We start from the raw sequence: 23,601 nt of genomic DNA on the forward strand, positions 1-23,601 counted from the left end.
AATTAAAAATGTTGAACTATTTGTCACCATGATAGTTATCACATAAGCTAACACTGAGTATAACTTATTTTATTTATTAGTTTCACTTTTATTATAGATAACTAATGAAGAATGTATATATATATATATATATAATATACACACACACACACATATATATATATATATACACACACACACACTCTATCATGGTCCTTATTTTCCTGTATTAAAGTCTGAAGAAAACTTTTTTTGTTTAGTCTAACTTGTATAAAAGTGGGTCACACTTTAATGACCATGGTAAAATGTGGGCTCCAAGGCGAGACTCGCTGAGAAGCCCTGCTGTGCAGCGCTTGCGGGAATGTGCAGTCTGATTGCAGTTTGATTGTTGGACGTGTATAATTGTTTCTGCGCCTTTGCTTTGTGAAATACTTGAAAAAAAGGTTGCTCTAGACGCCCTTTGCTTGGATGCAAAGTGTGTGCATCTTTGCAGGTGAATTGTAGGATGACCTTCGTCTTTCTTGGCCAAAAATAACATTTGACGTGGTTTAGTTCGGAGTGTATTTGAAAATGAGAAATGATGCTCTGGCATGGACGCAAACAACAACAAAAATTGACACCCAAAACTTACGATCTGACTCCCGTCAAGTCATCAAGTATTTGAAGCTTTATAATGTGGCCTCTATAAGCATGCAAAGTTTTTACAATTCGATTAAAAATAGCTTCAGTTAGTCAGAACTCAATGTCAATACTTTTGACTTCCCAAACATATTTTTTTAGTACAGTAGAAAAGGCAACAAATGGTTGTTGCTCGGAGCCATCTGGTCAATGCGGCCCTGTCATGCTGTCCGCGGCGCATCCTTGGCTCCATCTGTATTAGCTAATGGTTATGCATAATGCGCATCCTCTTCATGTTTATTCATCAACTGATTACCTCTGCAAGTGCTATTTTGGCTTTTTTGTCAGAACGCCCGAGGGGTGGGTGGGTGGGTTGGCTGGCTGCTGCATATTTGTAAATAAAAACGGGGGGAAAAAAGTGTGTTATGGAAGCTGGGTTTTAATTTCAGAGACTGTTAAGTGCTGGGCTAAACAGAAAAACAAGGCACAGGAGCGTGCCGGCAGAATAGGAAAACAGGTGGCGGGGTCGGCGGGGCGCAGCAAAGCGCGTGGGCGGGACTTTGCACCCCATCGACACCGTGATTGGACAGCGAGATGGTCAACTGTGACTTCCACAACCTTGCCTGAAGGCTTTTAAGAGCGTCGCTCCACTTACGCCAACAAAAATAGTTATGTTGTCGAAATTCTGGAGGAAAATCAGCTAGGAGACATCACAATGTCTGTCTGAAGAAGGAAGTCTATTTTTTATTTTTCAAGAAAAACATGATTAGAAATTTGACCTGCAACACAAATGTCACTTATTTGTATTTGAATCGACTTTTGCTGTCGTCACTGTTTAACACCTAAGAACAAGAACTCGGAAGACAAATCTATTCACGTTCTTCTCCGATGTTTAAACATCACAAAGTAAAACTAGTTGTAAGCCATATCTTGATTTTGATTTTACAGGTACTAGCATGGTTTGGCTTGGGTCACTATTTTCAAGAATGCGTTTGGAACATAATGGCCATTCTCTTAGCATTGCATGTTGTTAGCATCTAAGAACAAGAGCTCGGAAGACAAATCTATTCACGTTCTTCTCCGATGTTTAAACATCACAAAGTAAATCTAGTTATAAGCCATATCTTGGTTTTGAATTTACTAGCATGGTTTCATGGTTTGGCTTGAGTCACTATTTTCAAGAATGCGTTTGGAACATTCTCTTAGCATTGCATGTTGTTCACTAAGGTTTGAAGGACTTCAAATGTTTGGAGTTGACACTATGGTGATGATAATGGAATTGTCATCTGTTACTGCCTTCCACCATGCCTGTACCTTGTTCATCCAATCACATTCGTACACATTCACAACCTCGCAGTCAGAATCAGAACTCGGCTACTTTTATCAGATTTATTGGATAGACTTGTAGATCTGCCACACCAATAGTTTAGCACAGAGGTTGCAGTTTTGTTTCTGCCTATGGCCTACTTGTGTGGGGTTTGCATGTTCTCCCCGTGCCTGGGTGGGTTTTATCTGGGTTTTATCCCACATGGTAGATGTCAATTGACCTCAGGTGTTTTTATGTGTGTGACTGATTACTGTGCTCCCTGCAATTGGCTGGCCACCAGTTCAGGTTGTACCCAGGCAGCTGGGATAGGTGAAAGCATCGTTGTGACTCATGAGGATAAGCTGCTAAGATAATGGACAATGGATTTGTAGAGCTTGCAAGTGACTGTGCTCTTAGTCACCAAAGGCACCACTGCTAGTTTGCTGCATGGAACCACCACCCTATTGCTTTCGATGATCTAAAGCATATGGATGCCCATTATTCAATGTCAAACCCCAATTTCAAATTTACTGGACAAAATTCAAGTGAGGTCGCGCATCCACTAAATTTTAAGCAATTTAAATTAGGTTAGTACTTTATTTTAAAGCCTAGATACACCAATTTGCTGTCGGAGGACGGGAAGATTGCGGGTTTCGATATGCTGCATCTGGTTAGTTAAGAAAACACCGTTGTTTTTTCAAAGGAATTGGAAACTATTTCAGTGGATTCAGCACGCCTAATCGGCATCAGACTGTCGTGACATTTGGTTGACTGTGAAAACAGAATACATGAAAATGTTTTAATTTTTTTTAGTCTTGTCAAGTCATGTAATTCATCTTCAAGTTGAGTCTCATGAATACAAGGGCAAAGTTAGGTCCGGTCTTTGGGGATTTTTAATTCAGAGTCCGAAAATCTGTGATGAGTCTTTGTCGAGTCACGTCACGCGACCCGGACCAAATTATAAATCATTCTCTTCTAACAAGTGTGTGGAGGCCTGAGCAACCTTCTTCTAGCAAGGAGAGAGAGATAAAAATAAGTCAGTCGCCCGTTAGGGAGGAGAAGATGAGCGGAGAAATCCCTCTTAGTCATCTTTTGAGTTTTGGTCCCTGTCTAATACTCCCGCCCTCCTCTGCTTTTCCTCTTTCATTGTCTTTCTCCTCTGACTCGGGTCGTCACTCACCAAAGGCTTTTTGTCACTGCTGTCATCTAGTTTTGATTTATTTACCTATCTGCTGCTGCTCCTCCTCTCAAGTGCAGATGAGGTTGCTCCTCCCTGCTCATCCCCACCATGCCTCATTAATGTATTCAACACATTCAATCCCCAAAACATATTTTTTACATTTTCTAAGAATCCGAACGTCAATCTCAGAGACTTAGTCACATGTTTTTAAAGTATTTTGCTCAAGGAGTTTCTAAAAATGGCACATACTAAATGAAGTACGCACTAAAGTAATCAATTACTTTCGGTAGTTATCTACTAAAGAAATCAAATATTTGATAAATCAATCATTGCTTTAGGTATTAAACTACCTCAAGTAATGATTTTTTTTTACCTATACTTAAGTGTAGGAATTGAATCTTTTCTTCTACTTTTGCCATATTGTTTTCTTTATCTGCTTTTCTTATTATCAAGTACTGCATATCTACTTGTGCATTTGCCACCTCAGTTCTCACCTCAGCAAAAGAGCGCAGTAGCACGAAGTCCTCTCAGCAGGACATTAAAACGTATTCACTCATTTAAGACTAATTACTGATTGACATTCTCTGATGCTTCTTTTGTCTGGTTCAGTCCCATTAATATGTGACTCTGCTCTGCTCAATGTGTGTGTATCCGTTACACTGGCTGGGAGTGAAGTTTAATAAAGAGAGCAGGCAAGCAAATCTAATAACAGCTCAATTCTGCTTATTGGATTTCGCTCTCCTCGCTGAAGTCTCTCACACACTTTGTTTCACACGTGAACGTGGCGACATAGGATCAACCATGTATCGCTAATTGAGAGCAGCCTGACTGGGCAAGTCTTGTTCGTGCACAGCGGTGGGCGAAAGAGCTGGCAGCGCTTCTACTTAGTTGTTGTTGTGGGATATCTTAAATGTGTGAAAAATTAGGCACAATAATACGTCATTTTCTCCAATCGTTTATCTAGGTGTTGTGTTATTGAACTGCAGAACCTAGCGTTTTGTTTCCAAACAGGTGAGGCTGCTATTTGAGAAGATAATTTTTTCAGCATCTTTTGAGAGGGATAATCATAATTTCAAACCGGTAATTGGAATCCTGTTATATTTGCAGTTAACTATTTAATAGATATATTTCTATTGAACCTATTTCCAGCTATTTGTTGAAAAATGGACCTCTTAATATCAGTAAATGTCACAAGATGCCACCTGTTTAAATTATAATTAGTGTCAAGAAAGTATGGGGAAATCATAAATCTTGACCAAGAGACTCTTTGTTTGTCAGGGAGGAGCTGAGATTTTTTTTTATTCCTGAAGTTAAATACCTTAGTTGTCCAAGTTTAATACCAATTTAATACCAAATATGGACTTTTAAGACAAATTTAACAATGAAGTGGATTCAACTGTCGGCCACAAAGTTGAACAGTGGTTTGCATGTCTGCTTGATTTTGAAGAGGAAGTGCTTCCTCTACATTCATTTAGGGGCAGCGGTCAACGGCTCCTAAATCCTAGCTGCCGATCCTTCAAATTTCTTCCAGGACTTGACATTCTTCAACCAAATCCTGTGCAGTGCGACCAATTTAAAAAGATTGTAAGAGCAGTTAGTGTAGAGCCCTGAATTATGTAACTATCTTGCGCAGTATGGAAATATACTGTATGCGTGCATGATCATTTGAATGGCATGAGTGTTTTGCACATCGTCAAGCATGCAAAGCTCCCAGGAACGCCTGACCCTGCTGCTGAAAAACATTGTAGCAAAAACATTGCAAAGGCCAAATTGACATTCTTCACCCTTATTTGATTTAACACAAAAAATCTATCCAAATAGGAAATATGTAAATCAATTGTTTATATTGTTTTTATATCATATTTTTTTTCAAAAGAATGTTCTCCCTGTGTTCATTAGCCATGTCCCATCCTTTCTTGTAAGAATGCTTCAGAATCATATCAATTGTTGCCACAGGCCATTAAAAACAGATGGAGTGCTGCAAATGTCCCTCTTGAAATAATTTGGACACCAATTGCCCCTCGGGATTCTTGTTTGTAAACATGTGGTATTGTCAACCTGTCCGAGGCGTATTGCACTCCTTGGCCCAAAATCAGTTGGGGCAGGCTCCAACTCAGCCGCAACTCAAATGAGTGGAAAGAAAATAAATGAATTATAAGTTAAAATGGGATATTTTGTGCAAAATGGGCTTTAATGAACAGATCTTTTCCTGTCAAAATACCCTTGAGGAAAGTGCAGTGTCATCACTGAGTTATCCTCTTGTGACCCCGCTAAGATGTTACACAAATCCAGAAGCGGTACATTCAGTTCCCCTGGCGAGGTTTTCATTTGCACGTCTTTTGTACTATATGACAGGCACAAATGTAAAAGGTTTGATTCTTGCCTACTAAATGTTTTTCTCATTAACGCGAGGCAGTTGTGCCCGTGTGTGTGTGGTTGCGCGTGTGTATCAGAAGACTGGACGTGCTTTTAGTGGAACAAAGATGCTGAGACTGCTTGGAGTAAATGAATGACTCAGCCTGATGCGATCAGCGAAATTGAAATGAGCTCTGCTGGTTTTAAACAAAATACAATCATTCATGGTCACACACACGCACATGTTGGAGATACATTGATGCTTGCAGCAATAAAAAAAGGTGGCGTGATATATAAATAGCCGTGCAACCTCACCCAAGTGCTATTTCTGAACCTGCAAAGAGTCATGACTGACTTAAGCAAGGGCAAAAACTCAAAGTAACATCTCGGCACACCAATCTTTTCACCACACCCGAAGGAGATACACATCGTTTTTCTTCCCCTCTTTGTCAGCTCGTGTCTGTCTTAATCGCATCCGGCATCTTCCTTTGTCACAGTGCCATTGAAGCTACTGTCACATTTCGTCTCCTTTGTTTCATTCTCGGGGGATTTTCTCTTTTGTGCCACAGCTGCTATTTCTATTCACGCTTCTTTTTTGCCATTAATTGTACTGCGAGATGCCGCGCTCTTCACTGTCAATGCGTATAACACACATTGCAAGTACATATTTCGAGGGACATAAAACACATTTTGAGGTTTTACGCTTTCACATTAAAATGATGAAAACAAGGATGACTCCACATTTTCAAACCTCCTGAAAAACAGTTTTATTTCAGATAGGAGGCTTTGTATGGTGGCCATTGATACAGTATGTTGTTGGAATTTGTGACATTGTATCACCTCAATTCATATGTTGATAGAATATAACAAAAGTATGTAGGTTCAAGCTAGTGCTAGATATTTTGCTGGGACATTACACACTTGTTATCCTACTACAGTGGGCCCCCACATTAAGACATTAGAGGGTCGGAAGGCGAATTTGTCGTATGACGGGCAATGTTAAATAGCTAATGCGTTTAGAACCCCATTGTAAGTGCTACGTACTTATAATATACATGTATACAATCAGAAAACATAATAAATAAAAAATATCAAAAGGATTTATTTATATTTGAGTGCCGCTTGTTATGCCCATATTCCCTAATAAGGGTTATCACCAGCAGCATTTCCATAAAAATCATCATCTTACTTCTCTCTTTAACATCACTATTAATCTTGGGACCTATGGCTAACCCATTCAACTTTGAATTAAGCAGTAAAATGCACTATAAATACGGTTTTATAACCACTCACAATTGAACAAAGCTTTACCGTTCCGCCGTTTTGAAACAAGTGAGGCCGACCAATAGCAGACCACTATCTCTGTGAGGAGACGCCAACCAATAGCAGACTAGCATCGTAGTCACGCGTTGCATGGAAGCAGTTAGACGACAGTAGTAAATAAGTGCAATTGCCTAAAAACGCCAGCAGATGGAGGCAAAACAACACAAATACAGCCGACCACCTCGGGTCATGACAGTTGTTTTTGTCGCATAACCGGGCAAATATCATAAAAAGGGGGATGAAAAAACTCAATATTCCAGGTCGCAACATGAAAATAACATAAATCAGGGACGTTGTAACACGGGGGTCCACTAAATTTTTTCCTATCATCTCTTTCATCATTTACACTATTTTAAACAAAGAAATCTATGCTGTACAGTATTTGAAAGTGACTGTATTATTTTTGCATGCACTCAAATCATCTAAGAGAGAAGCAAGAGTTCATTTCACCGAAGTCTTGCTTGGAACTGTATTACATAACATATGCAACTTCGAATAGCAAAATAGCACAGTCTAATAAGTGACTAAATAAAAATGATACCAATTAATGCTACACACACAGCTAAACAGTACATCATCAAAGGGTTTTTTGAAAGGTAATTAAAAGAGAGAAAGACGGAAAAGCCGGGCTGATTGCTATCCTAACCTAATGTTAGCGTGAAAGACCGAAATTAATTTGTGCTTGGAGTAACTGAGTTCATTTCGCAGAGGTCTTGCTGGAAACCCCAGTAAAACAGATCATATCCAACGTTGAAAATTAAAATAGTAGGCAATTTAATAAGTGCCTGGCTGGAGAGAAAATTATACAAACTGATGCTACACACAAAGCTAAACAGGAAATGATCGTTTGCATGACATCAGCCGGAAGTAAAATAAAAGTACATTCATGTTGAGGATAAGTGATTCAAGATGTAGTATATTGAATGCATTACTAATGTGATTTTTTTCCCCCAATACAGTTTTAAGACAATATTTTAGACAATATTTCTACTCAAAATTCTAGAATAGCTCATCTTTTCATTTATTGTATAAAATAAATTTCTGTCAGATTATATGTTTGGAGTATATCTACGTTTGTGCAAAAATATATAGACAACTGTTTTTTGATACAAGCACGTTTTTTTTTTTTATATAACTAAAGAGGCATTTTTTTAGGAAAAAGAAACTAGCTTTTTTACTGACTTGCAAAGCAGACTGATGTTTTATCATACGTTTTTGCACATCTATAGATTGAAGCAGAAATAAATTCCGATTGAATCAAATCATCTCGAATCGGAGACCCCAAAATCGGAATCGAATCGTGAGAAAATCAAAGATTCCCACCCCTAGTTTTTGTCAAATGTTGGCATGTTGAAGCTAAGCGAACTTTTCTACCAAAATGGACCATTATTTCAGTGGTTGAAGAAAATGATGACGGAGGCTACATGTACATTTTTTCTCCTAATTTTAATAAATCTTACTGTGTCATTTGTTAATATCTCTTGTTGTTCCTTGTTCACATATTGTAAATATAGTTTGAACATTATTTTTTTTTCCTTTTTACTCCACAATTTTTGGGACTCTAAACTATTCCGTTGGGTCCCATCATTTTTTGGTATTGCGAGAACCTACCTGACAAATGAAATCTTTTGCCTTTATCACAGCGCTGCTCTTTTAGATTGGTGGACATGCTCAACAACGGTGTTTTTGCTCAGGCTCATGTTTAAAAAGAGTTGTCTTTTTTCGGGCAAACAGCATCACAAAATGCCACTGTATAAATGACCGGTCTGATTTTACTAGCTCTTCTGCCTCGCTTTGTGATTTGGCTTTTCAGAACAGAGAGTGCCAAGTTTTAACACCTCATTTTAATTCTTCCACCTTCTTTAGCTTTTGTTTCATGTCCATAATCTTGTTTTCTATTTTTTGTGTGTTTTGTTTCATGTTGTTGTCTTCTCAGATTATACCGTTTAATTACCGCCACACTTTCCCCACATAGAAGATAGACAGGTTTTCCAGCGACCTCCGTGAACGTGCAATCTTAACTCCCACGTTGTTTGAAACCTCCGGTTTTCAGTATCAATCTTTCAATCAGTATCTGAAAGTTGACTTTTGCTACTATGCTATCTGTGACTTCTGATGAATGAAGTCCGCTGTTTCGTTGTAGGACATATAGCATTGGTGTGTGTAAAACACTTGCAAACCGCCCGCAAACCACAATAGGCCTGCGGGCTGGTTCTGATAATAAATCAATATGATCCCAAGGGCCGTAGAAAACCGAATCCGGCCCGCGGGCTTGGACACTGACACATGTGATTTAAATGGTGACCTGTCTATAATACTATTATATTCCTTTGATAGTCTTTTTTTTTGGCCATACAGTTTGCATTGTTATGTTGCAATGTTTATTGTTCTTAAAGTCAAAATGCAATGAGGAACTAACTAAAAAAATGTGGCTTAAGAATAAAAAATTTAACAAGGCTGAAACAGAAACTGTTGGTCGGTAACACACGAGGGCGGGCAAGGAACTAATTGGCCAGGCACAAAGAATAATACCAAGGATATCAACACCATGCAATCTCTATGTGTGCGTTTGTAAGTTTGTGTGTATGTATGTGTGTGTACACTGCCCCCAGCTCACCTGTGGAGGTGATTATGAGTCAGTGTGGCAGCCCATGACATGCTTGACCTCTCCATGTACACCTCAGATTAAGCTCGATGTCCGCTGAGGTGTTGATTGGCTTCCATTGCGAGCTGTTGTTTACACTCTGTACAGTGCAGTGATAGAAGGTTAGGGCCAGGAAGGCAATTTCTGTTGGAACTTGAGGCAAAAAACGCTCTTTGCTGTAATAAGGTAAATGTGTTTCTAGTTGTTTAAACTTGGTATTTTGATTATTATTGATTGTGAAAGAAAAATTAAGCAGATTAATAAAATACATACATCTTTTCATTATTTGCAATGTCAGTAGGCTAAAATTGGTGTCAAAGTGCCCTTAAACTCTTATTAGATGAACAAAGATGCTCTTTACTAAGCTTGCCAGGTTGCATTCATAAGATTACAAACTTGCATTCTTATGAAACAATCTGCTTGGCAGGTACAGTAACAACATTGGTAGCCCGCAACAGAAATCAATGGACGTCGGACCCATAACAGACTAAGGGACCATTGGCGAGGATCAATCAGACGCGTCACCTTTGCTGTCAACGCTTTGAAAGGAAACTGGCGGCAACAGCGAGGAGATGTCTCTGACACATTTACTCACCAGATCGTTCTCAAGTGTGAAGTAACACAACGTGTACTAGTGACAGATTAAAGCTTTCAAAAACGTGAGAAAGGGGTTTTCCCAGGAGAGTAGCACACTAAACGAGTGCTAAGCTGAGATCACAGAGGGCGAGCAGCCTGTGCTGAGTGGCGTCTTTTTTTTTCCGTGGGGAGGTCGATACCCAACGTGCCATGTTTCCTTACTGTTCTCCATTGATAGAATTGAGGATCGCCACACTGTGCTGGTCAGACACAAAGAAATTCCTCATAAATACATGTGTCATAAGTTGAGGCAAAGCACGAAACGTGTGCCAACTGCAAGCATATTGGAAACGTTATCGCAATTGTAAACCATGTTTTCTATAGACAGTATTTTCATTCATTTACATGTAAGTGAGTAATATGTAAGATTCATTTGGAGTTTACATGCATTGTTTTATATTTAATATTAATTTGGAGTTTACATACAATGTTTTGTATTTTTTTGTGGACATGCTGAAGTTTTGTTTTACTAACCATTTGCTCTCTGTTCTGTGTATTTGTTTCTGGTTAGCACATTTAATTCATGTGCATGAGGGAGAGAAAAGTGCATTCAAGCGAGGAGACTCACGGTGTGAGAAGGGTTGTTCCTGTCGTTGTTGATCCGCTTAGCAGGAAAATGGCAGAATTATTTATCACGGCTTCAATGTGAATGGGATCCGCAAAAAAGCCACTTTTAATGCTTATACAATCACCAGATCCGACGGTCATTTGTTATCACTGAGAAAAAGGATGCATTTATGCACGACCGCTTGCGAAACACAACAAGACGGCGTTGCCTTCGATGTCCATGCTCCACGTTAGTGCTGCTCGTTTCGTTTAAAGCACCTGGTAAGTTTTCTTTGTCTCTTTGTAAAGTGGGATGGTACAGTGTACCTTGGCTCAGCTGTCTGGAACATTTTACATTATGTCTAAAGGCCTTAATCTTTGCTTAAAATGAGGACAAGCAGTTTAACTTATTCTGTTGAAGTTTGATTTTTCAAAATGGGCTTCATGGTGACCTCATGACACAGCCCGCCTCCACGTAGTGCGGAAGCGGATTGATTTCTTTTTATCTTTAGTATGGCATTCCTTATAACATTTCCTTATAACAGAATATTCTTATGTGGAATATGATGGTACATGTCCTGCACTAAATAAAATCCAAAAATATATTGTCCAAAACCTGTTTATTAAACAAAAACTGCACTATTTGAACACAATACTGGAAAATGCAAAAACATGGTCCAAATACCATTCAACCGTTAGCTATCCGGCCGGGGTCAGGTTGCGGGGGCAGCAGCTTGAGCAGGGAAGCCCAGACTTCCCTCTCCCTGGCCACTTCATCCAGCTTCTCCAGAAGGAGCGTTCCAAGGCCAGCCCAAAGACATAGTCTCCAGTGCATCCTGGGTCAACCCCGGGAGCTCCTCCCAATAGGACATGCCCAGAGGCATTCTAATTAGATGCCCGAACCACCTCAACTGGCTCCTCTCAATGCGGAGGATCTTTAGCTCGACAACGAGTTCCTCCCGGATGACCAAGCTTCTCACCCTATCTCTAAGGGAGAGCCCAGAAACCCTACGGAGGAAACTCATTTCGGCCGCTTGTATGCGGGATCTTTCTTTTCTGTACAAATATTTACTTAGATCTTTAATTATTAAACGTCATTCAGTAATTGTTCTGTTATTCTCCTTCTTCCATCCTTTGGTCGTAGGCGGGGAACACGAAGGGCAATAATTGCCCTCTGAGTAATGGCCCTCGAACCTCAAACTAGAGTGCAGCACGTAGCTGCTCAAACGACAGGGAAGCAGAGTTCGAAATTCCAAATTATTACGAGAGTTCTCTTTTTAACATCTTCCCAACACTTTCATTCCTATCGCATGTTAAGTTCACTCAGCGAGTGCTGCTGGAAGTACAACAACAACTTGGACTCGACTGGTGAGACAATAAGTCAAGTCACTGGCACTCCTACAAGACACGTGATTTGCTCAACTTGTCTGTTGAAACTTGCGCATTAACTATTTGAGTGTCACGTGCCTAAACTTTTCCATGCCCAATTTTGTCAAGGCAATTTAATACTCGACTTCATCCTCACCACGACAATCATTTTGCTCAGAGTCCTGGCAGATGCCTAAAAGTTGTCTTATGATGTCATTAATTGAACGCTTTGTGCGCAGGCCTCGGGTTGCATCACCAAGCCAGAGGAAATACACTGCATCATTTAGCAAGCTGTCTAGTGGCCGGTTGCAACATCATACTGTCGTATCCTAGCAACCGGCTGGAAGGAGGGCTCACTCAGGCAAAGCTTCACTTCCAGCTGGTGTGTGTGTGTGTGCGTGCGCTTGTGTATTAGCTCGCCAAGATAATGGATGAGTGTTGTAGAAACGGGCGCGCCGGCTGAGTCCTGCGGGGACGATCAATATCAGCTCTACATTTATCTCTAATTACCACAGCACAACTTCTCTCTTCTTCTTTTGACTTTCTTTACACCGCCTGTTTCTGGTATTTCAACATATTTTTTCTCTCCTCCTCCTCACACATCATACACTTCAGTACTGATAGTTCCATTAGTTGCAGCACCTTCCCGCACCTTGGACTGCTGTGTTTAATCATTAGGAGCGGGTCAGCAAACTTCCCCTAAAAAAATTCACCTGCTATTTGAAACATGGTTTGTCTTTGTGCCGTCTTGCCTCATTATGCCAGTGTTTCTGCACCGGATTCTTCTAAGTGTGCACCAGCACATTCTTTTGAAATAACTAAGAAGTATTAGGGTGAAACCTAAATGTTTACAATAAGTTTCCAGGAAGCTAAAGAAACAAATTGTAGATTAGAAAATGAGCCTGCCTGCAGCCGCTTTCTGTTGGTGTAAAAAGCAGAATTAAAGAGAACTTTACATTTTGTACCACCTGTGCTGAAATGCAGTACTTCCTGATTCTCCTTTCAAATGTACAGTCAGAAATTAAATAAGTGCTGCCATCTTGTGTTCAATAGTGAAATTACAGCTGATAGAAAGCACACTAAAAGCTGTACAAAAAAAAATCTGCAAAACAGCATGACTATAAACTTGGAACCCATGATGGAGGTAGGGAAGGAAAATGTAATATATGTAATATATGTAATATTGCATAAAACATCATTAATCTACAATAAAGTTATAATTTGAAAATTGTGTTGTTGTATTCTGAAGATAAAGTTCTAATTGATTTCAAATACTGTAAGTCGTTGTATAATTCTACAAGTTAGGGTTCAGTATGTAAAGTAAATGGTGACTCTTGTGCACTTAGTATAGTGATTTCTACACCACAAGTGCTATACTATGCCTAAAATCAAAAAAGGGAATCCAAAAAGCTAAAAAAAAAAAAAAAAAATATATATATATATATATATATATATATATATATATATATATATATATATATATATATATATATATATATATATATATATATATATATATATATAATGGATGAATAACATTGTAAAAAAATCAATATGTAAAATTTATTTCACATTCATGCCACATGAACACGTTTTTCATTCCAAGAATCGTACTATGTTATTTTGTGAGGATAAAGTTTTAATATGTATACAAGCAATGTATACTGTATACTTTAAACAAATCATACCGTTTTACATGGACGAAGTTATTTTCAAAGATTAGATTGTAAACTGTTTATCCAGTTACAATGTATTCAAACCCATTCCCTGTCTTCCCCATAAAATGAATGCATAATTCCTGAGTGAGTCGTAATGTGTCTTTTGTCCTTTCCTGCCCTTCCTCGCTTTTCCGCGAGGACTGCTCGGCCACGTGTGTTTTATGAACGCACGTGCTAATTTACCCTTCCTTTCTGCCCATGCAGTGTTGAGCATTGGAGAAGGAGGCTTCTGGGAAGGCAGCGTCAAAGGAAGGACGGGCTGGTTTCCTGCCGACTGCGTGGAAGAAGTTCAGATGAGGCAGTTTGACCCTCGGCTAGGTAAAACGGGCATATGAGTGAATCTAAACATCTGATCTAAATTACCTAAAGTAATCAATTTACGAAAGTACCTAAAATAACTGATTAATGTGTAATATAATTGATAACCGGTACTTTAATACTTGATTACCTAAAGTAACTGATTTTTGTTAGCACTTGATTCATTCAGTGTTTTTGACACTGCTTTAGCCATTTGGAAAATTTCAAACAAAGTGTTTGTGGGATTGAACGTGTGAATTTAAAAAAAAAAAAAACACACACATTACCATGAGTAGACAAAAATAAGGGAAAATCATGTCTTTGGGATAGAATGAGTTAAGTTCAAAAAGTGAGCATTTTTGCCACAATTTCTAAGTTTCTTGTTGTTGTTGTATTAGTAATTGAAGTTGTAGCAGTGAGTAATAAGTCATAAGTAAAGTGCAGGAGTTAAATTTGTATTTCTTTTATTAGTCTTTCTTTACACAAGTGTCAGTGCTTTTGCTTAAGTACAGAGTATGTTTTGCCACCTCTGCTCTTGAAGCGACTGAGGATCCATTTCCTCAACATTTTTTTTTTCCTTTTGGGCGGTGTTTTCCCCATTATTGGGCGTAGAGCGATGAGAGAAGGGCGGAATCCCTAAATACTCAATTTAAATGCATTGTTGGTCAGGAAAGGCTATGAGGCAGGCGGGGGAAAAAGAAAAAAAAAAGAAAGTGTGGCAGAAAGTAGCGAGACGTATGGTGGAGACAACTCTACAGGACAGCAAAGTGAATGGAGCTGAGTGTCGCTTTTCAGAGAGGTAGAAAGTAGCGACCTCATCAGCATGAATGTGTCACACGCGTGTTTGACTTATGGGATCAGGATCTGGTGACCGCGGTTGGGGAAAAAAAAAATCTTTCAATGTTAGTCAATAGGATGAATAAATTCATGTTATTTGAACGTGGAGCATAGTTTTTTTTTCCCCTTCATCATCACTTTTTCTTTGAAGCATTCCACAGGCATATTTCAAGGTATAAACACGAAAGAAATTGTCATAAATATCCATTTCGACGTCATTAAAACCTACGAAAATGATTGCACTGCGTGGTTGACAAGCTTTTTATTTTTAACTTTCTTTGAACCCTTTACTGGGCAAAGTACCCCCAAATTTGTCAAAATCCTGAAAATTAATAGGACTTAATAGAAAAACGTGTGCCTAATCGAGGCTGTTTTTGCCTGTTATCGGCCGAAATCGGACGCTGTGCTCCGTAATGGGTTAAACAAGAAAACAAATACAAAGTGTTCTATTATTCATGTAACCGTTTCGGTCAACCCATATAGAAGAAGTAAATAATTCAGAACACTTTAAACAAATATGATGACAGTATATTACAGTTATTGTGATTGAATAGGAAACTATTCTAAATTTGTCTTGTAAATTTTTGTTAATGGCAAGGATTTATCCGTCAAAACTGATCAATGTCTGTCTGGTTACATAACAAAGCAATGATGTGTGAATCGTAAATCATACGAACCTGAAATATTGTTGTATTTTCTGTTTATACGTGTCGCTGCTCTTCGTTAAGTTAGCCATAGTTTAAAGGTTTATAAGTGGCGTAATTAATTTCAAATAGCCATCACCACCAATGGCATCTCACATTATTTGTTAGAATTTGGCATGCAAACCTTCATTATACGGAAATACGTTGTTTGCTTTAAAAGTTTTGTGCTTGAATGTCCATGTAAATCACATTTGTATATGTCAGATTTTCACTTAACTTCAAATGAAGGTGACAAGTAAAAATATTGGTGGAATTATTTGGTAACAAAAAAAAAATGGGAATCAAAACAAAGTATGTTTTATTGTTGATATCTTTAAAAGTAGCCACCTTTTGCCTAGATAGCAGTGTAGCCTAGATAAACATCTTGGTATTTTTAGCTTTATGGTGATGATGATTTTCGACCTTGAATTACTTTCATTTCACAGCTGTGTCTTGTTTTGATAGCTTGAATTTCTTGAATGTTTAATGTGTTTGAGTCCATTTAAAATGGATGGTGTTCCCAAATTTCTGACTGGTATCTTACGTACATAACCTTATTATATCCCATTGTGCTATTTGTGTGGGGTTGCAGTGAAAAATGATTGAAATGAAACGGTGCAGTACCTGTTACTCAATAACAGGCTAATTTGCGGGGAACACTGAGGCGTGGATAAATTAATCTCGTCCCCAAACTCATCAGCTTTGAGTCAACACACACAAGCATACACATACACACACACCGTTTGTTTACCTGAAACTAAGCATTGAGGCGTCATTGACAGTTAGGCCGATATGCCTCAGCATGGGGGAGCAGGAGAGGTGACGCCACCAACAATTGAGTGGAAGTCACGCCCCCCCCCCCCCCCCCCCCCTTTTTTTCTTCTTTTTCCTCTGTGCCCTCTTATCAGTCATCCCTCTGAGGGCTCCATCACTCTGCTCTCAAAATGGACCCAGGGAAGTCTTAAAAAAAAAGAAGGAAGGAAATGATTGCTTCAGCGCGAGGTGGCCATTGCATCGGTGGCCGTTTATCTTAGAGCAGGTGAAAAATGACGGTCGCAATGTTGTGGGGAGAGAAAGGACAAAAGAAGGCGTGAAGGAGCTGATGGGGAACATGAGGCTGCAAAGCAAATGCTATTGATTGAAGTCATTAGGAGTGATGTAGGGCTGAGATTGTTTTGAGTCCAATGGCACCTTTCTGGAACTCTCAGAAGACTCATGTGGTTAGGCGAATACTTTATTCAAAATATATATGCAATACTGGGCAACTGGAGCTGTTGTCTAATTATAGTTTGGAGTAATTGATCTGTGCCAAAAGAGGGTGCAAAAACAACAGAAAGGTACAGAAACCTTGGGTCAGATTCTGCAACTTTAAGTATGATCTGATGGAATAGAATAGAATAGAATACCTTTATTGTCATAATATTGCTGGAGTACAAGAAAAATGATAGCAATGCTCTGATTGATCCATATCTATAATACGAACAATAAATAGTGTGTAAATAACGAAAAAACAGAATAGAAAATTCACAGGTGTGGAACCGTTATTTTCACTTTATTCTTGTGGTTGGTTTTGTATCTGACTAATACTTAAAAAATATGCACATTTTCTCCAGTAATTTACATAATAATAATAATAATAATAATAATAATAATAATACCAATGAGGGTAGGTGTGGATTACAACTCCTGGGCAGGATCGTAAAACAACTTTTATCTTCATTGGTCGATGTCGCACCGGAAGCCAATCATATGTCTTGTAGGAGAGCGTGTGAGCATATTGACTGATTACCTGGCCAATCGTGTTCAAGCTGTTGAGGACAGTGGAGCATTGTCCGAGTGAAGCTCACACGCAAGTGAGAACTATGGCAGAAGGAGAGCTGTTCGGACGAAAGAAAGCGTCGCATGAACGTTACCTTGAGTGCTTATCTAATTAATTGGAATTTTGAACATAAATATTTCTTCCTTGTTACGACGTTTGCTTAGCTACGGGCTCCACTCTAGGTCGATGTTCGAGTAGCGTTAATTTAAGGGCAACCCCACACCTTTGTGTTTCCCGTCTATGGTTAAGGAATGGAAACTGGAAGGGATAACAGTACAGTTACTGTATAACGTTTAATAATTTAAGAATTCAGTAAAAATGTGTACTGCAGTAATCTTTGTCTCAAATATGTCATACGTCGCAGATTTCACTTTTTGCGGGGAGGGAGTCAGTCCCCATTAACCATGAAAAATGAGGGAACACTCTAATTTATTCTGCCCTACAAAAAAAATAAATCTTCATTAAAGGTACAAAAAACATATTAATAGTTTACTTTTTTCAGCAACTAGCACCAAAAAAAATTGTCAGTATTTGAATTAATGACTTGCCTTACGCAGGACATTGCTGTACATTGTACTTAAAAGCTGTCGGCCATACGTTGAAGGAAGCAGTCAATAATGACTTCCTCTTGAAATCACGCTGACCTTAAACATTGATAAGTGGATGTAGCCTCAATAAAGCCGTTCCATTTCTGTCCCACATGCACACGTGAGGCTGTTTACATGTGCTAATAGAGAGGAAAACGATGTGAGCCTTTTAGCCTTTCTAATGACGTAACCCAATGACCGTGGGCTGCTCATTTGCTCCAATTGCACTCTTGTTAATCTCCCTCCTGCAAATGGTTTGGATTGCTGGCCCTCATGCTTCTGTCGGGACACAGGTATTCTCACTCTACTTAAATATTAGTACAGAGTGAGGGAAAAAGCAGAGGAAAAAGTATAGATAGTAAAAACAATAAACAAATATATTTTTTAAAGGCAATTATTTGCAAAGCAAATTTTTATAACACAGGCAGCCATTTAAGCACATTTTTCTCTGTGATGCACAAGCTATATGGTCGTTTGCGGTTTGGCTTGAAAAGGCACACGCTTCTCATTCACCGGCATGCACTTGAATGACTCACAGCCGCATGAATCAGCTCAGTCGTGCTCGGCCGGGGCTATTTTTAGCGCGGCCATTAAGAAGTTTAGAAATCTGTCTGCACACCCTCAGAATGCTTAAATGTTTGCGTGGCTGCGGCAGTGTGTAGAGGTGAGAGAGATTGGGAGGATGGAGAAGATGATGCAATGCACTCGTGAGGGAACACCTAGTCTAAACACTTGATGGCCAAACATTAGGTGTGTGTGTGTGTGTGTGTGTGTGTGTGTGTTCTGTGTGTATATATATATATATATATATATATATATATATATATATATATATATATATATATATATATATATATATATATATATAGACATATATAGATAAAGATAGATAGATAGATAGATAGATAGATATATTTATATAGATATAGTTGTTCCCTCACGAGTGCATTGCATCATATCATTCATCATCATATCATATATATATATATATATATATATATATATATATATATATATATATATATATATATATATATATATATATATATATATATATATATATATATATATATAATCTCTGTATCCAAAATACCTGACACAATTAGGAAAATCAACAGACTTCGGCAATCATTTTCATTCCAAAGGGAGCCCAATCATCTTCACGCCGACCAAGTTCATCTCTCTGTTTCTGTGTTTTGCTTGCAAGTGACAAAAAGCCTGAGGATAATGTCATTTCACCGCAGCGTAATCACTACTTTGCACGCACACATGATGCCGTTTATGTTTTTGTGCATAACGGTTTGAAACGACAAACAAACGGTTGGTGACAAACCAAGAGGCCAAGGGGGGTTTTAATTAGCTGAATTTTGTAGATTTGCACTCATCAAGACAGAATCCAGACAACAAGTCCAGTGGTGTGTTTCCCCAAGGACTGAAACGAAAAACGGTTGTTAAATTATATGTGTGTTGTTTTACAAGTACAATCTAGGGTGGTAAAGCCTTTAATTGAATAAAAATGTTTTAAGAAAATGCAGAAATCTAATGCGTTTGCATATGCATATCATATTTGACATGTTTTGACAAAGTTTTGAACTATTGACAAAAATACGAATTTTTGGATTTATACAATAAGAGTTTCCTTTACCAGTTCAAATTGTACAAAGTGCATGAGAAGAAGGCTTTTATTATTCTTACACCTGTACAAGTACAAGGCATTTAAATTTTCTACTTTTATCATTTGTCATCCGCCATTATTAGACAAAATGTCTTTTTTTCTGCCCATGTTTTCTTCGTTTAGCAAATCGATACTTTGCATTAATTTACACTGAGCGAAATGACTATGTCCTGAAGCAAAAGTCATCCAAGTCATACCTAGCAATGTACAATATGTGAGCTTTGTGCTAATTAAAGTGTCTTAAACGAAAAGCCTTATTCTTTTACTGGGCACAGAGGCTGCTTTTGTCCGATAGTCTAAACAGGCAAAAATGGTCTTTAAGCACAGGTTTTTCTATTTTTAAATCCCAAACAGGCAAGAATTTTCAGGATTTTAAAGGAGTAAATGAGAATTCAAGAACTGGCTGTTACGGACGAGTTTGGCCGTTTTGCCTGTTTAGACTATTGGCCGAAAGCAGCCGCTGTGCAGGGTTTAGTCTTTAATGCGTTAAATGAGCACTGAAACGGTATGTGGCCTTTTTTTGCCCCCATCTCTGCATTCATTTTCCCCCTCTTGTCATGTTATCAGACACGTCCAGTCTTGGCCCCTTCACACTTAAAATGTCATGTTAACAAGTGCGACATAAAGGCCTTTTTTATGTGTGAGTGCTCAATATGTCTGTCGTTTTTCTTATCGCACCTTGTCCCTTTTCTCCTGCTTCTTGCGGAGACACCAAATTTCTGTTAACCGCTGACACGAAAATATTGTTTGTGTACAACTTAGGCCAGCTGCACAGCCAGAGACAGGGCTGAAAGATCGCACATGTAAGCCAACTCACTGCAACAGGATAACTGCTACCCACTATGTTACTATTGGGAAAGAACATTTTGAGGATAAATAAAATATACAGTATAACACGTAGTTGTCTAACTCGAGTCCTCGAGGGCCGCTATCCTGCATGTTTTGGGACCTTCTCTTTGAAACACACCTGATTCAAATGATTAGGATCGTTTTCAAGTTCCTGCAGAGCTTTCTAATGAGCTAATCATTTGGTCATCAGGTGTGGAGTCCGACACCTATGGTATAACTTAATGTATACGTAACAAACATATAGGCTTATAGTGGCACAATTGTCAAGGAACAAAATTAAGAAGTACTAGTTGATATAGTGTTCCCTCGCCACTTCACGCCTCACATTTTACAATATTTTTCACTATTATTACAGAAGGACAGTAAAAAAAAAAAAAAAAGTTCACAGTAATGGTTTTTAGCCATTATGCTCTTTACGGTCCTTAGAGTCAAGGGTGTACAACTGATGGCAATGAAATGGTGAAGCATGTATGTGTAGCGTCAGCAGACACTTTAGCATAGCCGACTAATCCATCTTATTATTAGAAAGCGGAGCCAGGCGCAGACTGGAAAGCACAATTTGGAAGATGTGTCTGGTATTAAAATTGAGCTGAGTCGGCAATATCGGGCTGACGGCTCAAGGGAGGCCCCGTTCATATGGAGTGCCCTACCACCCCCTTTTTTAAGTTTGTGTGTGTGCGTGTGTCGATACAGAATGCTTTTCATCAGGAGTCAGTCAGGTGCAATGCGAAGCGTCTCACACCCTGCAGAGGAGCGAGCCACATCGAATGATAATAGACGGCGGCAGTGGCGTGATGGCAGGAATGAATCACAGGCAAGCGGCTCCACTCGAGAAGACGTATCGCATTTGACAAGGGAGCTTGATTGGAGGATAGCGGGTCACGTGCACGTAAACGCTCGTGTCTGGCTGCTATACTCCTGTGTGCCAGTGCCAGGGCACGGTTCGCTGTAGATTCTCTCCATTGCTGTCCTTCACACGTATTTCATACGTCATTTCTTCACTGCCTGAACATCGACATCACTTTGTAGCCACTCGAGCAGACCAAGGCATTTTCTGCCATACAGAAACAGAGCTGGCCTGTGAGAGACTTAAGGAGGAATATGTGTTAAGACCATAATACAGGTATGAGTTAAGACCAACGTTCTGCCACTGGATTGTCAATGCACCGGAAGTATCTCCAAGGACACACCCTTGCTGAGCTGAAACACCCAGTTTGGCAGATTTTTTGCTAAATAGGGATAATATGCAATACGAATATGTTTGCCAAAATCTAAATGTTCCATTTTCTCTTTCAATTTCGGGGAGGACTTTACAGTTAATTAACACAATCAGAAGTTCAAGCGGTAATCAGAAACTGTCATGTCTGCTCCGGTGTAGAAACTGGGTGCAGCCATCTGTGCCTCAACCAATATTGTTAAACGCCATGACATAGAGAGGTTTCCAAGTCCTTATTTTGAACTTTTGTAGTTGTTTTTGAGTTGAATGACTGGCCAAGAAACTACAGGGGCCTATTTGCATAAAAGGCTGTAAAAACGGGTGCATTTTCATTTTTGTGCCAGAGCATAACCATTTTGGAGAATTTATCCCACAATGGTGAGTCTCGCTGGGCATTCAGGTAGTTGGAGGTGGCTCACCCGGGCACCCCTGACAAATTGTTGACAGAAAATAGATGCACAGTCTAGCTTCATTTTCATCCAGGTGCATGTCTAGTTTAGCGTGTTTATGATTTTGATAGACTGCACTATGATAGGTGCATCAAAAGTAAACTTGATTTTAAACTACTTTAAACCAGGTCTGGGTTTGTAAAAAGTTCGCTCTTTAAGGGATCGCCATATACAGTAGGTTATTTTTATTCATCTCAAAAATAGGTCAGGTGAATTCATATTAAAAGTGAAGAGTTGCTGACATTACCGTTGTTTTACGAAGCATTTATAATTGAGCAAGCGTCAAAGCGTTGGGCGAGCTTTGACACAACTCGCCTCTTGTTGTTGTGAAAGCGTTTGTACTGAATTATTCAAGGCTTCCTCCACTTTGACAAGAGCCGAGGTATTTTCGGTCCATGACGACACTCTGGCGGTAACGAGAAGCTCTCCAAAGGCTCTTCAAGCAAACCCACCAAAATCTGAGTGAGCGGGAGAAGGGGAGAGAGATAGTGTGTGTGTGGAGATGTGAAGCAGTTGTTTGCTGGAGGCTGAAAGAGTCTGACACACTTTCGGCTGTTCGAGAAGGAAAAATGTGGATGAGGCGAGCGAGGAAGGCCGGCATCTCGGAGGGATCGTTTGGAGGGTCCGATCCCTGCTTGTGAACTGTAGACGGGGCACAAAATGGACTGCTGTCCTGTCATGGTGTCCGAGCTACCTGTGGTATGTAGCAGGATCGATGGAGTTGTGACAGTGGTGAAGGCGGAGCAAACCGGCTTTTTATGGCGTGATTTCTACTGGGGTAAGTCCATGTGCGGGAAGTATCCAAGTACAAATGTTTTAGGTATGTGTAACACTACAGACAAAATGTTAGTTGAGGTCCATTTATCGATTGTCTCTGAAAATAATCCCGAAGATTTTACCTAGGTCTGTGGCGCGCGTTATCAATGATAATAGTTTGGGGATTTTTGTCAGAAAACTATCAAGGCCAAAAATATTTTCCATCATGACCTCACACGTGCTCCCAGGTCTCAGAAGGTCATCGTAAACAAACCCTTCCATATTGTTTCACCAATTCAGAGCTGTTGAGAAATTAAAGCAAATGACTTGAATTGCGAATAGAGCCTTCTGTCGAAAACATTTGACTTAAAATGCTTCAACAGGAGGAAGAACGTCAGCTGTCGTTCGCATTTCAATAGATAAGTTGATTTAACAAATTCATACTTAGTTAATGTTACCATTGAGGAAAAGGCTAATTAAAAGACAGTTTACTAACTGGGATTATTTGGACAAACATGGTCTGGTGACACAAAGACCAATAGCTTTCGAGCTGATGTTAGATAGCTGGCTAATCATTAAGTTCTGCTAAATTACTCAAACACAACCGAGCAAAGCTTTTTTTTTTTACATATTGATGATGGAGGTTTGGTTCTCAGTCTATGCCGTTATAAGTGCCTACTTCACCTCTGAGCAGTCTTTTGTGCTCTAATTTGTACAATATCTACTTGATTTATGCTTCTCAACTACAGGTCATTTTGAC

At 39.2% G+C, this 23,601-nt stretch overlaps 1 protein-coding gene across 1 annotated transcript in view; it reads left to right on the forward strand.

The window, feature by feature from the left end:
- Positions 1–23,601, forward strand: part of shank3a (SH3 and multiple ankyrin repeat domains 3a) — a 209,434-nt gene that overhangs the window by 154,325 nt on the left and 31,508 nt on the right. The window contains exon 18 of the mRNA XM_088417218.1: positions 13,878–13,991. Coding sequence (XP_088273344.1) covers positions 13,878–13,991 — 114 coding nt within the window. The remainder of the gene's footprint in view (positions 1–13,877; positions 13,992–23,601) is intronic.

The sequence above is a fragment of the Hippichthys cyanospilos genome, chromosome 6, assembly GCF_059441005.1.
Source record: "Hippichthys cyanospilos isolate Australia breed blue-spotted pipefish chromosome 6, RoL_Hcya_1.0, whole genome shotgun sequence".
Taxonomy (NCBI): Eukaryota; Metazoa; Chordata; class Actinopteri; order Syngnathiformes; family Syngnathidae; genus Hippichthys; species Hippichthys cyanospilos.